The sequence below is a fragment of the Urocitellus parryii genome, chromosome 11 (genome assembly GCF_045843805.1).
Source record: "Urocitellus parryii isolate mUroPar1 chromosome 11, mUroPar1.hap1, whole genome shotgun sequence".
Lineage (NCBI taxonomy): Eukaryota > Metazoa > Chordata > Mammalia > Rodentia > Sciuridae > Urocitellus > Urocitellus parryii.
Window position 1 is genome coordinate 64362420 of NC_135541.1, and position 14872 is coordinate 64377291.

Genomic DNA, 14872 nt, shown 5'->3' on the forward strand with positions numbered 1-14872 from the left:
TATAAATAAGGGAACTACTGAAGAACTTATACCCTAATTTATACCCTAACTGTGCAAACAGAAAAATGCCTCTTACAAATAAATAAACTGAGTTAGGTATTGAAAGATTTACAATGATAAAGGCAATACAGCAAGACAGAATGGAGAAATTACATTAAATAATTATCACTGCTGTTCTTGTCACATTTGTAGATTTCTAAGCTTCAGATCTTTTATCTTTGTATATAATTGTTTTTCTCTTGTAGGATATAAGTCATAATAAAAGAAATTTTGATATTAACAAAATAAAAATGCTGAGAAAAAGTAACAGGGAAGTTAGTGATTTATTTATTTAAGAATTTGAGCAGTAAATTTTTAAATTTAAGGGAGAATAAGGGCCAAAGGTCATATGAGAGAACTAAAATATATTAAAATACAAATGAGAAGAGAATTTTATTAATACAAAGTCTAAGAATATAGAAAATATACTAATATTTTCAAATTATTGAATCTTAATCATTTAATTGAATCCTTACTATATTCCTTTTTTTTTACTTGACTTAATAAAGATATCAGATTCTTTGAAAAGGATGTTATTATAACTAAAATGACATTTACTTAGAAAAATTGTTTTCATTAAAATAAGTGTATTTTTATAAATGTGAAATGGCCTCAGTTTGACAACTGTTCTACTTTGAGGTATAAGTTTTTTAGCTATTTATGAAAAGGTTTTTATTTCATATCAACTTTAATATTTTATATCCAATCTTCTGCATATGTTCTAAAATAATAATAGTTAAAGCAGGTGTCGTGGCAACTTGTGAGGCTGAGGCAGAAGGATTGGAAATTTGAAGCCAGCCTCAGCAACTTAGCCAAACCCTATCTCAAAATAAATTACAAAGGGCTGGCATTGTAGTTCAGTGCTAGAGTACTCCTGAGTTCAATCCCCAGGACCACAAAAAAAGAATAAATAAAATTAAAACTAATTAAATAAATAAATTATAACAGTTTAAATTCTAGTCTTTTAGAAGACTAACAGTATAAAAACTTACCATATCATGATATGAATATTTTCCCTTTATTTATTTAGAAATATGACAGGGTGTTTGGTGTACTTTTATTTTTAACTAAAGGTTCCAGATTATCTCCCTGTATTGTGTATGTTTGATTCTATCCTTTGCTCCCTTTATTCATGGAGGTAGAATAGTGCCATTAAGTGATCTCTGGCATCTGTATTATGTGAAACACAGACCATATTCACTTTTTCCCAGTAAAACTGTTCTAATACCCAAACTACACTGTACCCACCTTGCAAAGCTATTGTTACCTCTCCAGATAGTAACTAAAAGCCAAATTGGAAACTAGTTTTTAAATGTTTTAATGTTCAAATCATTAAAAAATCCAATTTTCATTTCATATTTGTGGAGTCTCTATTTGCATTTACATTTTTAATGGTTTTAATGATGTGCAGTATCATGTAAGAGTATTTTTTATTCAGAACTGCTTTTTCTGATTTTAAAAGAATATTATTTAGTGCAACATATTATTGATTATATTTTCTACTCTGAAACCATGCTAAAATAATTATAAGTATACATGACTTATCAAATGTAAAATAAAATGATTAATTGAATTGATAAAACACTTATATTTGAATGTTAGATTATTAAGTTCTTTCTCTGTTACAATATTTTAACTCAAGCTGGTAATTTTAAATGCACAGAAAGATGATCAATCAGCTTGTTAGGTTCTCTCCTACACATATTTTGTGTTTAAAAAAACAGAGGAGGTGGTATTTAAATGTCAAATTAGTCATGCAATATTAAGGTTCAGGTTTAGAAATGCATAGTTAACAGAAAAGATTTATAATTCTTTTCTCACTATGCCTTGTCCTAGAGATATATGCTGAGTTTCTGTATAATCTTTAAATTTCATGCCTCAGTGCCATCCACCCTATGACATGAATCAGTTGTGGTTTCCACAACAACTCTATCTGGCTGCATTACCCATGGAAATACAAAAGTTAATATCTTGTTCAAAAATGATACTTGCAAATAAAGTAATCAAGTGAGAGCTGTTATGGAAACCATAATTGTAGAATCTGTGACCTATACAATTAAAAAAATTTCTTAGCTTCATTATATATAATGTAAATATTAATATAAATATTGTTCCTTGTAATGAGCACCATGAATGCACAAGGAGACACTATACACAGTATAAACATTAATATATACTGAATGATCAAGAGTTGGTTTAGTTTAATATATACTAAAAGGTAATTGATTAGTAGCCATATGGTAATTTTCCTCTGTGTCAGAGTTTCCAAAGTCCAGGTTTGGTGATTAACTGGTAGAACTCACAGAACTCAGCCTATGTTGGTAGTCACAGTTAAGACTTATTACAGTGGTAAGATACAAAGCAAAATCAGCAAAGCATTTTAAAGATAGTCCAGACAAAGTCCAGAGAAAGTAGTCACCAGCTTTCAAAAGTCCTCCCCAGGTGAGCCACAAGAGATGCACATGACTCTTCTAGCAACAAATTGTGAAACACATGAAATGTTAGGTACCAGCAAAGCTCATGAGACTCAAGTGTCATGTTTTTTTGGAGAGCTGGTCTTATATGCATTCTCTACCTAACATACACCAAACTTTCAGAATCCCAGAATGAAAATAGATGTTTAGCATAGACCATATTCTTTATACAAATAGACTAGACACAGTGAGCTACTCTTGTCATTAAGAGATATTTTCATCCAATCTAAGAAACGAGTGCCATTCAAGTTCCCAAATACCTGCCAACTGTCAACTTGCAAGCAGTCCTCTCTAAGGATGGCAAATCAGTCCTCTACATTAACTTGTCTGTGCACGTTCTATTTTCTAAATCGCATACACATGCACATATACAACTACACTTTTTCTAAGATGCCATCATTAATACATTTTGGGGAAATTTAGATGCCATTTTCTGTTTAGCTATGGCTATAGTTAGAGACATAAAAGTACTCAGAAGTCATCTTCATAAAATGCAAAAGCAGTTCTAATATTTGCATAAAGGACTATTTTTTTAACAATTTGCTGTGGTCATTTAAAATTCTCCTTAATACTTTGAGACAGCCCTTTATTCTGGTAGTCCAAGGAGCAAATGATTGCAACACTGACTCACTGGGAGTGAGGATCAGGTGGGTAGTAGCTCTCTGCAGCCATCTAGATTTGTTATATCTTCTGCTGTTCATGCGTAGGTAAGGGAACAAATTAGAGAGCATACAGGCACAGTACCAATATTATAAATATTTTCAGTGTCTTGGCACGTTTTATTTATAGAATCCTGGCTGATTAAAGTTGCTGTGGGTTCTATTAGGCAGTGTGATGCTTAGCAACATGTCTATAGAAAGCCTTCTATGTGAAAAGCTGTTCTGTCTTTAGAAAAATTGACTGATATATATGATCATTTTTGTTAAATAAATCCTTTACGGGGACTGCTGATGGTTTAGAACTTACTGTACCTAGTTTAGGGAAGTAATTTCTTAAAATTTTTTCCAACATGCTTGTGAACAGAAGCTAATAGGTTATTGGTTATTGCTTGTTAGCTGTGTGCAAATCCTTTTGAAGCATTTAAGCCAATTTTATCCCAATGCATTAAAGATAACATTACTAAACAGTCCTTTCCCCTGCCAATAATTGCAGAATGTCAGGAAGATCTTTCCCTTCTATCAGCCAAAGATCAACTTTATAATTTATGTAATTATAGACAAATTTGATTTGATTTGATTCTAAAGAAAAAAAAAGTCAGTAAAACCAGTTAGTGAATTTAAGTCATGAATACCATAACAACATGAACTGATTTGTTTTTTGGAAGTAACTTCATCTTATATTTGTAGAAAATAATAGTCATTCCTAACACTGAAATGTACATGACTCTATAATTGGTGCTGAAAGCAGAACAAATATTAAATTTGCTCAATTCAGAATGAGCTTCATAGTTTAACATATTGTGTAATGTAATTTGATAAAGTAGTTTAAGATATCAGCTATGTTCACAATCTTATAAAACAAGGTTATAGTCATCCATTTTCTCCTTATTCTGTCAAATTTAAGACTTTAAGAAAAGGTGGAAGTGTTCATTCAATAAATAAATAGGTGGAAGATGAGCCAGAAAGATGAGAGAAACTTCCTACATATTCCAGATAACTTTCCTAACAAAACTGTCCTTGTGTAACCTGGAAACATAAACATCGATTATAGACTTGTTTCCATGTTCAAAAATTCAACTTCAGATCATTAAAACAGTTCTAATGGGAAGGTTGAAAACCTAAAAAAAAAAATGTATTGAATTACTGCCTATAAGATATTAGTGATTATAATGCAAGATAGTTTCATAATTTCTTTTTATACCAACCAGATGAAAATATAATCTCATTATTTTATAGATGAGGAAATTGAAACTCAAAAGGTTAAAGGGTTTGTCCTGCATGTATGTAACTAGAGTTGAGATTGGCACCCAGGAATTCTTTCTAATAAAGAAATAGCTTGGCTGCATGGAGTGGTGCACACCTGTAATTCCAGCTGCTAGAGACCTGAGGCAGGAGAATCGCCCAGGAGTCTGAGGCTAGCCTGGGCAACATAGCAAGACCTGTCTCCTAGGACTGGGGGAGGGAATCTAAAAAAGAAACAGCTTGGTAGAATTTTTTTGGTGGTGAAGATAATTGAATTTATTTTTTGAAATGTTCCCAAGTGAAGCTGATATCAGCCATCACAAGCCACCACCATTCCCCATTTGAGAATCCTTGTTCTGAAGATGAAGCAAACACATACACACACACACACACACACACACACACACAAACACACACACACGCACGCACTTTTCAGACCATGATTTTATCTGCATTACAAAATAAAGAAGAACTTAATAAAGATACTTATATTCTTAATGCATTGCATTGCACATGACCTGAATTTAGAACATAATTTATGTATAGTACATTACTGTCTGCAATTCTGAACATCATGAAGGGGCTAACTGGCACATTATGATTGAATAATTCATGTAAATTCTATTCTAAGCAAAGACAGATCTACTTCAAATATGCTTTTTTTCTTTGGAATTGCAATAAAGTTTAGATATACCACAAGAAAAGCCTAAGCTAATATAACCACTGGAAAAATATCATATTATTTTTACAGTAAATAGTGTGCCTTTTACTATTGCTTATTCTCTACTTATTACTCCAACTAGGATAAATGAGGAGAAATGCAGAAAAATATATTAAGATGAAAAATTCAGTATTTTAGAAGGTTTCTGATAGTGACTATTTTCAGGTTTTTGAATCATGGAAGCAATAGAGAATAACTAGAAGTCTATACTCTGGAGTCATAGTACTTGTTTGGAATTACAGCTCTACCACTTATTAGCTCTATAATCCTGGGCAAATTATTTAATCATTGTAGTTCTCAGTAGCTTCACTCACTCTATAATGTAGACACAATAATCACACCTCAGCCCCAGAAATCTTCATTTTTTACCATGTTTGTCTCCGAGTTTATTCGATTCACTTTTTAAATTTTTTTTTTAGTTGTAGATGACAATATACCTTTATTTTATTTATTTATTTTTATGTGGTGCTGAGGATAGAACCCAGTGCCTCACATGTGCTAAGTAAGCACTCTACCACTGAGCCACAACCCCAGCTCTTCCATTCACTTTTGTACTGCAGCATAATAGCAGAACTATGCCTAAAAATCAACTACTAATAAATGAAAAATAGTTTTCTGTGTTGTGAAAGGCAGTATGGGTTTATTTACTTATTCTAATTTGTTATACATGACAGCAGAATGTGTTTTGATTCATAGCACACAAATTGAGCACAATTTTTTATTTCTCTGGTTGTACACATAGACTTACTTTTTGATAGATCTTTGAAAATGTACATACTGATTTTTTTCCATATTCAGCTTGTTCTGTTTATATTGTACATCTCTGAGACAGAGGTTTGTAATGTGAAATACAAGAGGATCTCTTGAAGATGGGTGAGGTTTCTGATATTGTTGGAAAAGTTTGTATGTATGCACATTTAGTTTCTGGAGACTGGTCTACACTCAGCCCATAACTAAAATAAGACCAGAAGAGAACAGTGTTTTAGTTTATTAACCTAAATCATTCTTCAAGACTACTACAGGGACTGTAGTGTGTAGTTAAAAGGTCTTTGAAGATCATCGCTAAATTTTTTTGTATACCTGTCACCTTAACAAAAAATTTATGAAATCAAAACATGAATATTGGAATGTGTGTTTTCCCACATACTGTATTTGTGCAGGTTCGATTCCCATCCCACTTCAGTTCTGATCTCAAGGACCTTCTAAGGAACCTGCTCCAGGTGGATCTGACAAAGCGATTTGGAAATTTAAAAAACGGTGTGAGTGATATAAAAACTCACAAGTGGTTTGCCACAACAGATTGGATTGCTATTTACCAGAGGAAGGTAAGATTCTACTTTCTTTTTAATATAATAAATTGAGAAATTTAAGAAAAGATTTTACTATGATGAATTACTTTTATCTCCCCCTTTCCTTCTTAAGTGACAAGTTAAAAATAATTTCATGAATAGTATTTTCATCCTGCTGAATTTTTTCATCGTATTTTTCATAAAACCAAAATTTGTCATGTTTTAGAGATTTGCCATCTTCTATAATATTGTGCAGCCACATGAATGGATTTCCTTAGGGGGAAATATTTAATGCTCTAATTAAATATTAAAAGCACAGTTTTTCTAATTCATGATTTTTTGAAAAGATTATAAAATCAGAGGAACAAAAGAATTTAAATGCAACAAATAGAAAATACACAAAGCAAAAAAAGCATTAGGGCAACAAAGCCTCCATATCTCAGGAGAGAGGGCCCAAAACCATCTAGTTCATGAAACTTAGCTGTTAATATCATTATCTCCAATAGGTGTGTTATGTAGTCAAGAATAAACTCTATAGTGATTAAAAACATTTTAGATCTCAAAAAAAAAAACACAACATTTTGTATTTTCATAGTTTTAAAGCAACTCTTTGTAACTTCTCATTTTAGTCTTTGAAATAATCCTGTGAAACAGGCAGTGGTATTTTCCCCATTTTACTAGTAAGGAAATCAGCTCAGATAGGTTAACTTAAACATAATCTTACAGCTGCTAAATAATGCCTGTATTTGATTCCAAGTTCTTTAGATTCCCAATTCCAGTATCACATTACCCCTTTTTAAAGTCCTTTTAACATGAATTAAGGTGAAGCTCCAAAGCACTGAACAATGAATTGTTTTATAAGATCTTCATAGATATTTCATATCTTCATGAACTTTTATGTAACTTTTATGCTTTGAGAGGGGAGGCAAACTGTCTCAAAAGGCAGCAAAGAGGGGCTGGGGCTGTAGCTCAGTGGTAGAGCGCTTGCCTAGCATGTGTGAGGCACTGGGTTCAATCCTTAGCACCACATAAAAATAAATAAAGTCAAGTCATCATGTCCATATACAACTAAAAATTTTTTTAAAAAAAGAAAGGCAGCAAAGAAAGAACTTGAATTCTGGGGTTAGATAGATATCTAAATGCCAAATCAACCACCCATTTTAATGATCTTGAATGAATTATAAAGCATCAGTTTTATCATTCTTAAAATTTTGGATTAAGATAGAGAATACAGAATAAGAAGTTATACTCCATTTATGTATGATGTATCAAAATTCATTCTACTATCATGTATAACTAATTAGAAAAAAGTTTAAAAAATTTTTTAAAGTCAGAGACTAACTACAAAGGGAAGAGTTGCATAGAAGGAAAGATGAGATACATTAGTCCAGGCTCCATGTTTGTTTCATATATTTACAATCAGGAAATTTATTAAGTAAATGAATTTTAAATCATCAAAATCCTCACCATCCAGATAGGACCTCTTAACATTTTTCATATGTTTTTCACATTTTTTTCCCTATTCTCCATCACTGCAGTCCATTCCATGACTTCAGTGACCACCTAAGATCTACTTCCTCCCTGAGCTTTCCTTCCAACCCTGAACTTTCCCCTCTACTCCAGTCCTTTATATCAAAATTGCTACTTACTACACAGTTCCATTCAAGATTATACAATCATTCTTAAATAGTCTGTTCCACTCTTAGTGTGTTATTTAACCTGTATGTTCTCCTAATGCTTTTTGAAATCTAACTTTTTATTATTGTATAATAATTATCCAAACTGTCCCCTCAGTATTCAAGTTCTTTTTGTCGATTCTTGTATTCTACACCATTTTATGTAACTTTAATAATGTGCTTTAATATTAAAAGATCTAGTTTTTCTATTCCTCTTCCAAATTTCCCATTCTCTTAATGTATTAGTAAATATTTGTAAATATAAAGAAATATAATATTTCCTAGAAAATCATACTTACCTCATATTTCCCTTTCATTTTTTTAAAATTAGATTTGCCAGTTAATTGTCTGTTTTATTGGTCTTTGTAAAGATTTATGTTTTATTTAGGGATTTCAGTTAGTGTTAAAGTTGCATATTAATAAAAACCTTAATCTTGAGAATTTACCATAATAAACATACTATACTTCTGCAGTTACTATTATTTTTCTGATATTCTCCTCCCTCAAACAGTTCGTATTTATTTATGTCTTAAAATTATTCCCCAAATTTATATTTTTGTTGATATTGTGAAAGTTTGCTTTCCCATTATAGTAGCATATGAGGGAAGCATATGGTTTCTATGTTTATATACTATCATTAATCACCTTACTAAATCTGTTATGGATTCACGTAGGCTTTTCCATAATTCCTTTGAATTTTTGTTAATATTCATGGAGGAGCAGGGGTATCATTTTGCCTTTTCTTTTTCAATATTTATATCTCTTATTTCCATTTTGTTTTATTATATATGCTAAAATATCTAGATCAATATGTTAAAGCAATAGACTATTGTGCTTTCTTCTGTTATTCCTACTTTGAATGGAAATTCCTTTCATCTTTTACTAACAAATCTGAAACCAACTATTTTGCTAAGACTGATATTCTATATCAGATTAAGGAAATAACCTTTATTCTTCAAATATTTTCTTTGATATATTAGTATGATGAATTATCATTGTTCTATCTTCACATCCTTGAACACCATTTAATCATGGGGTATTTTTATTATTTTAATATTCATCTGAAAACAGTTTGTAAAACTGTTTGATTTAGGATTTTTATTTCCATAATCATAGGTTTTATTGATCTGTATTTTTTGCTTTTTTGAAGTTGAGATTAGGCAGGAGTCATAAAATGAGTTTGGTTATTTTCCATGTTTTTTAATTCAGACAATTCAGGAACACAGAATTATCTTATTCCTTATAAATTTTAACAAAAAAATATCCTGAGTCTTCTTACATAAGATTTAGAAATTTATATTTTCCTCTAAAATAACTACATTCATTAATACTTATTACTCTTTGTTATCTTTATTGTTAAACTTATTGTTAATTAATGCTATATTTAGGTATATTTTTAGATGTTTGTGGTTTATCAATTTTATTAGTACTTTGAAGATTCATGATGTATTTTAATCATTTTTGTGTTTATATTAAGTAAAAATGTCTGCTATTATTCAGAAACATTTACAAATCTATCCATATTGTGTATTTAATTTTTGATGATTTTATATATGTATATATAATTTTTCTGATACATATATCAGAAATCTAATTCTTGATATATATATGTATATATGATGAAATTTTTTGATATATATATCAGAAAGAAAAACAGAAGTGGCTTAGACAACTCAAATTGTATATTCATTCTCTAGAGATGGTTTGTTGCCCACAGGTTTGATTCTAATTGCTGTCTAGCTAAAAATGAGGCAACTGTCTGCTTAGCTCATTCTTCTCTAGTGTATGACAGCAGTCCCAAAGCAAGGCATGCAAGATAACCATGTGGCAAGTGAAGAGATAATAATAGGATTTCCATTCCAACTTATTTTTTCCTCATTCTTTTAAAATGCCTGTGTATATCTTATATTAGTATAGTCATGTATGTAAATGTGAATTGCAATATTATTTTTCAGCTCTTAAAATCTTTTCCTCACGCATATTCAATACCCTATGTAATCTTCATAAAATACCATATCTAAAACTGGGTCAAAGAAGAAAATGTATAAAAATTTGACAATTCTATAATTCTAAAAATGCTATATTTCTTTCCAACTTACCAGAAAGTTTTGATGGCTAGATATTTTACACAAAATTAATTTGGGAACTAAAAAGGAAAGGAGATTAAAAGTAGGTCCATGATTTATTTGTTAACCTCAGGAGAAAGGAGTTTTTAAAATAGAGGAAAGAAAAAATAAAGATTTTGGAACTAAGAAACTGATTTAAAAAAAAAAAAAAGTAGAGTTCTGTAATCTTAATCTTAGGAGCCAGCATTTGGATGCTAGCAGTTAATTATCCTAGAAATGTCTTAAGTATTCTGTTGACCTGCACTATTCCTTGGGTGAAAATGTTGAGATTATTGGCTCACCTACTATTTGTTTTTTCCTCTAATGGATTTTATTTGAGGGACTTAAGGATGGCAGCATGTAGTAATAATGGGAATTTATTTTCCTTAGTGTTTGAAAATTCTCAGGAATTTGTTTTTCCATGTTCGTTCTCTCTCTCTCTCTCTCTCTCTCTCTCTCTCTCTCTCTCTCTCCCTCCCTCCCTCCCTCCCTCCCTCCCTCCCTCCCTCTTCCTCCCCCCCCCTCTCTATTTCTCATTTATAGGTTGAAGCTCCATTCATACCAAAGTTTAGAGGCTCTGGAGATACCAGCAACTTTGACGACTATGAAGAAGAAGATATCCGTGTCTCTATAACAGAAAAATGTGGAAAGGAATTTAGTGAATTTTAGAGAGGAACAGGAAACCGCCAGAGCTTACACTCAATCTTTACGCTCTGTTGAGATATAAGGTGGAGCTGAGACCGTCCTTGTTGAAGCAGTTACCTATTCCTTCATTCCAGCGACTGAGTGAGGTCTTTATTGCCATCACCCCTGTGTGCTCTCTGCATCCACCTCTGTAATAAGGCACCACTAAGCAAGCATTGTCTGTGCCATGACACAGTAGAGACCACTTCCCTACTTTTTGGGTTGTCTTTCTCCCCCTCCTACATCCATTTCTTCCTTTTCCTTAGTTTTTCTGTAAACAGTGCTCCATTTTATTTTGGTGGTATCTTAGATGGGCAGTGTTATGGTCATGTGATATTTGGAAGAAAGGATAAGTGTTGCTTTTAGTGGATTTTGCCAATATTTTATTGGTCAGTGGCTTCAAGACAAACTTTTTAATAATTATTTTTACTTTTAGTAACTTAGACTCAGTTTTGCCAAAACTCCTAACTTTTTTGAGGATTGAATGCCTTATCACCAAAGGAGATTACACAAATTGAGACAAAAATTTCTTGGAATTCATTATTCTGGCAATGAATTTAGAATAGCTTGACAGAGCAATTTAGATTCCCGGATTCCTATAGAACTTCCTAAAACCCGAGGTTCTTTTTCCCTTCACTTTCTCTCCTTAAGAAATTAAATGACAGTCTGTATAGCATGACAGATGTGTCTCATTCCGCAAGAAAAAAATAAAAGAGATGGATCATGGCCCAGACTTTCTTACTTGATACCAACAGTTCTGTAGGTATTAGAGAAGAGTTCTAAGGTTTCTAAACCTTAACTTTCCCATAAGGGTTGAAGCCAGTATTTTAACAGAATGTGATTAATACAGGTGGCAAATTTAAATTTTCAGTCTTCACTATAAACCTTTTAAAGGAAAAGAAGCAAACTAAAAAAGTATTGGTTTGGATGAATACTTTGCTAAGTCAAACAAATGGCTTAATTCTTGAAAACAATATATATTCCTATTTAAGTGAGGTTTTTTTTCTTTGTTTTGCTTTATATTAAGAACAAAAGAAATTGTTATCTGCTTATTGTTCTGGTGTACTGTATTTTTAAGCCTAAGGTAGGGGCACTGTTGCAACTTCTGCTTTCATCCCATGCCTCAGCAATGAGGAAAGGGGACAAAATTCATAAAATTGCCACATTTGTATTTTAATTTTGGGGTGTGATATTTTTAGATGTTGTAATTTCTAACCTTTTCTCTTGGTAAAGAGATTATATGATCATGCAGATACAATTTAAGTATTTGAGTTTAGTTATTTTTTATACTTTTTGCCAACTGACTTAATGTTGCTGTCATATGGAAATTTAAAGCACTTTTGCACATTTAGTTCAGTGTTTGTTGAGAATCCATGGCTTAACTCAATTTTTTTTTTTACTATATTTCTTCTTTCCTTTTAATTTTCCCTATCTGGTTTTTATCTCTGTGTCTCAGTGACCTATCTTAAAACAATACACCAAAATCGCTTAAACTTTGTTCATTTTTTTAATGATCAATTTATGTGCATAAAGATGAACTGTTTATAGTGCAACTGATCTTCTTGTATATTACTGTTCTATTTGCTTCTTTATTGGTGCAAGTAGGTCACTGACACCACATCTCATCTATACTGCCCCTTATAAAACCTTTGAAGACAGTGAATAATACTGTCTGAAATGTTCTGTCCACCAATCTGTATGTCCTTTCAGTGTCAAGTGTTTCTGCATGGTAATGTCACATAAGGCTGATGCTGATTTCAGTTGGTTCACCTATATTTAAATGTGCAAGTAAAATTTGAAACACTTTGCCATAGCAAGTTTTATGTAACAAAGATATATCATCATGTTAATAGATTTAAAACATCATTTGTATAAAATATTTTAATTAATTTTTTTTGTATTTCATTTAGAACCAAGAACATGCTGGTCATTGCATTCTATATATATATGCTACAAATTCTATGGTAGCTTTGTTGTATATTATTGTAAAATTATTTCAATAAATCATGGGGATGATGCTTTGATTATTACAATTTAGTTTTCAGTAATCGAAAAATTTCTATAAATTCAAAAAATATTTTTTTCTATGAAATTACTAGTGTCCAACTATAGAATCTACCCAAGTAGACGACCCCTAGGTGTACATTGGTTTCTGAGGGCTATTCTGCCATTCCATTTTACTATTTGAAAAATATGAGCAAACTGTCAAATGTCATGGGAGTCTATTTCTGATCAATCAAGTACACTAAATTAAAATATTTTTAAAGTATATGAAGTTCTCAGTTTCAGCCACAGTATAGCCAAGAACAAGATTAAAAACTTGAATTTTAAAAAGTGGCAAAAAATAGTAATAATCTCAAATTACATTATGTGAAACAGTTATGTTTTTGCCCAATAAATAATTGAGATAGCATTGTATGGGAAGGAGTCCTAGAGTGAAGGTCAAGACATCCGAGTTTAAAGCCAGAAAACTATCAGAATGACCCTGGCTTCCATTCTCCTACCTGTAGAATAGAAGGATTAGATTAGGCATTTTCTGAGGTCCCTTCTAACTTTCCTGTGTTATGACAAGATTTTCCCTCTTCTCTTCTCTTCTCTTCTCTTCTCTTCTCTTCTCTTCTCTTCTCTTCTCTTCCCTTCTCTCTCCTCTCTCTATCTCTTGTTTTCTGATATTTTGAAGGGATATCATGCTTTCAAATAAGTCTCAGTCATGTGATGTACTTTTGGGCATCTTTCTTCTTATCTCTGACAGTGTTCTTACAATTATTTGAATATCTTGAGAACCTTGTGTATGTCCTGATTCCTTACTCATTCACTGATGCTAAATACACAGTTGCTATCAAACTGTCAACCTACCAAAAAAAAAAAAAATACTGTGGCTTTTGGGTATCGCTGTCTTGTTCTTGGTATGTTCTTGTACTGACTGCCCACTGGCCTGGAAATATTCATTTTAGGCCTGGAAAAAATCATTTTTCTTTCCCACTAATTGTTTTTTCTGCTTGTGTAAGAATCAAATGAAATAATGTGTGTGAAAGCACCTTGTAAACTGTAAGCTATCAATGTAAAATGTAAAAGTGTATTGTTACTTCATTAATTACTTCTTTGTTTAGAATGGAATTTCCTGTCACTACCATAGCTAGGAAATGCTGAAAACAACCGTGTTTTTTAATTAATCAATAACTGCAAAATTAAAGTATCTTCAAAGGATAAAACTGTTGAGTCTTGTATTCTATTAGATACCCTTATCTTCTGATTTATGTTCTGCTGCTATTACAAATGCCCAAAAATTCCTATATCATCTCATATTGGGATTGATACTTTGTAGTGAGAGCAGAGCATTAGGAGGAGGAATATCCACCAATCTATTCAAACTAGATATTTGCTAGAAATTGCTAGACTCTGGGCTGGGTGGTGGCTCACTGGTAGAGAGCTTACCTAGCATGTGGGAGACGCTGGGTACGATCCTCAGCAGCACACAAAAATAAATAAAATAATGGTATTGTGTCCAATCACAAAAAAAAAAAAAAGAAAAAGAAAGAAAGCAAGAAAAGAAAAAAGAACTTGCTAGACTCATTCCACAGTTTCTAAAAAGTGTTTCTATTTCTTCTTCCTTTTCTCATGTTGGTCCAAATTACTCCTAACACAGTGTTGGAAATGTTCATATTTCTATGATTGATACTGCACAACACTGCATGAGCCCTCATTCTCATATTTAAACAATGAACCATAAATGCATACTTTTTTTAGGAGTGCTTTAGAGCTTCACACTACCTCCTCCCAGTTTACTCAGGTTTATTAGTATGCATTTCTCCAGTTGTTCTTTATTGCAAGAAATAATTATTTTTAGATAATTATTTTAATGGTTTATCATTTGTTGGATTATTATTGCAAACATTTAGAGACATTGACATTTTGTAACATGGTACTTACTATTTTTATACTATTATCAGGGCTTAATATAAATTCCAGTTTTCTCATTTCCT

At 31.7% G+C, this 14872-nt stretch overlaps 1 protein-coding gene across 3 annotated transcripts in view; it reads left to right on the forward strand.

The window, feature by feature from the left end:
- Positions 1–14070, forward strand: part of Prkacb (protein kinase cAMP-activated catalytic subunit beta) — a 109632-nt gene extending 95562 nt beyond the window's left edge. For all 3 annotated transcript variants that reach the window (XM_026406143.2, XM_077791168.1, XM_026406142.2), the window contains exons 9-10: positions 6296–6460; positions 10749–14070. In XM_026406143.2, the coding sequence (XP_026261928.2) occupies positions 6296–6460; positions 10749–10874 (291 nt within the window). In that variant the 3' untranslated portion in view covers positions 10875–14070. The remainder of the gene's footprint in view (positions 1–6295; positions 6461–10748) is intronic.
- Positions 14071–14872: the final 802 nt, after the last annotated feature.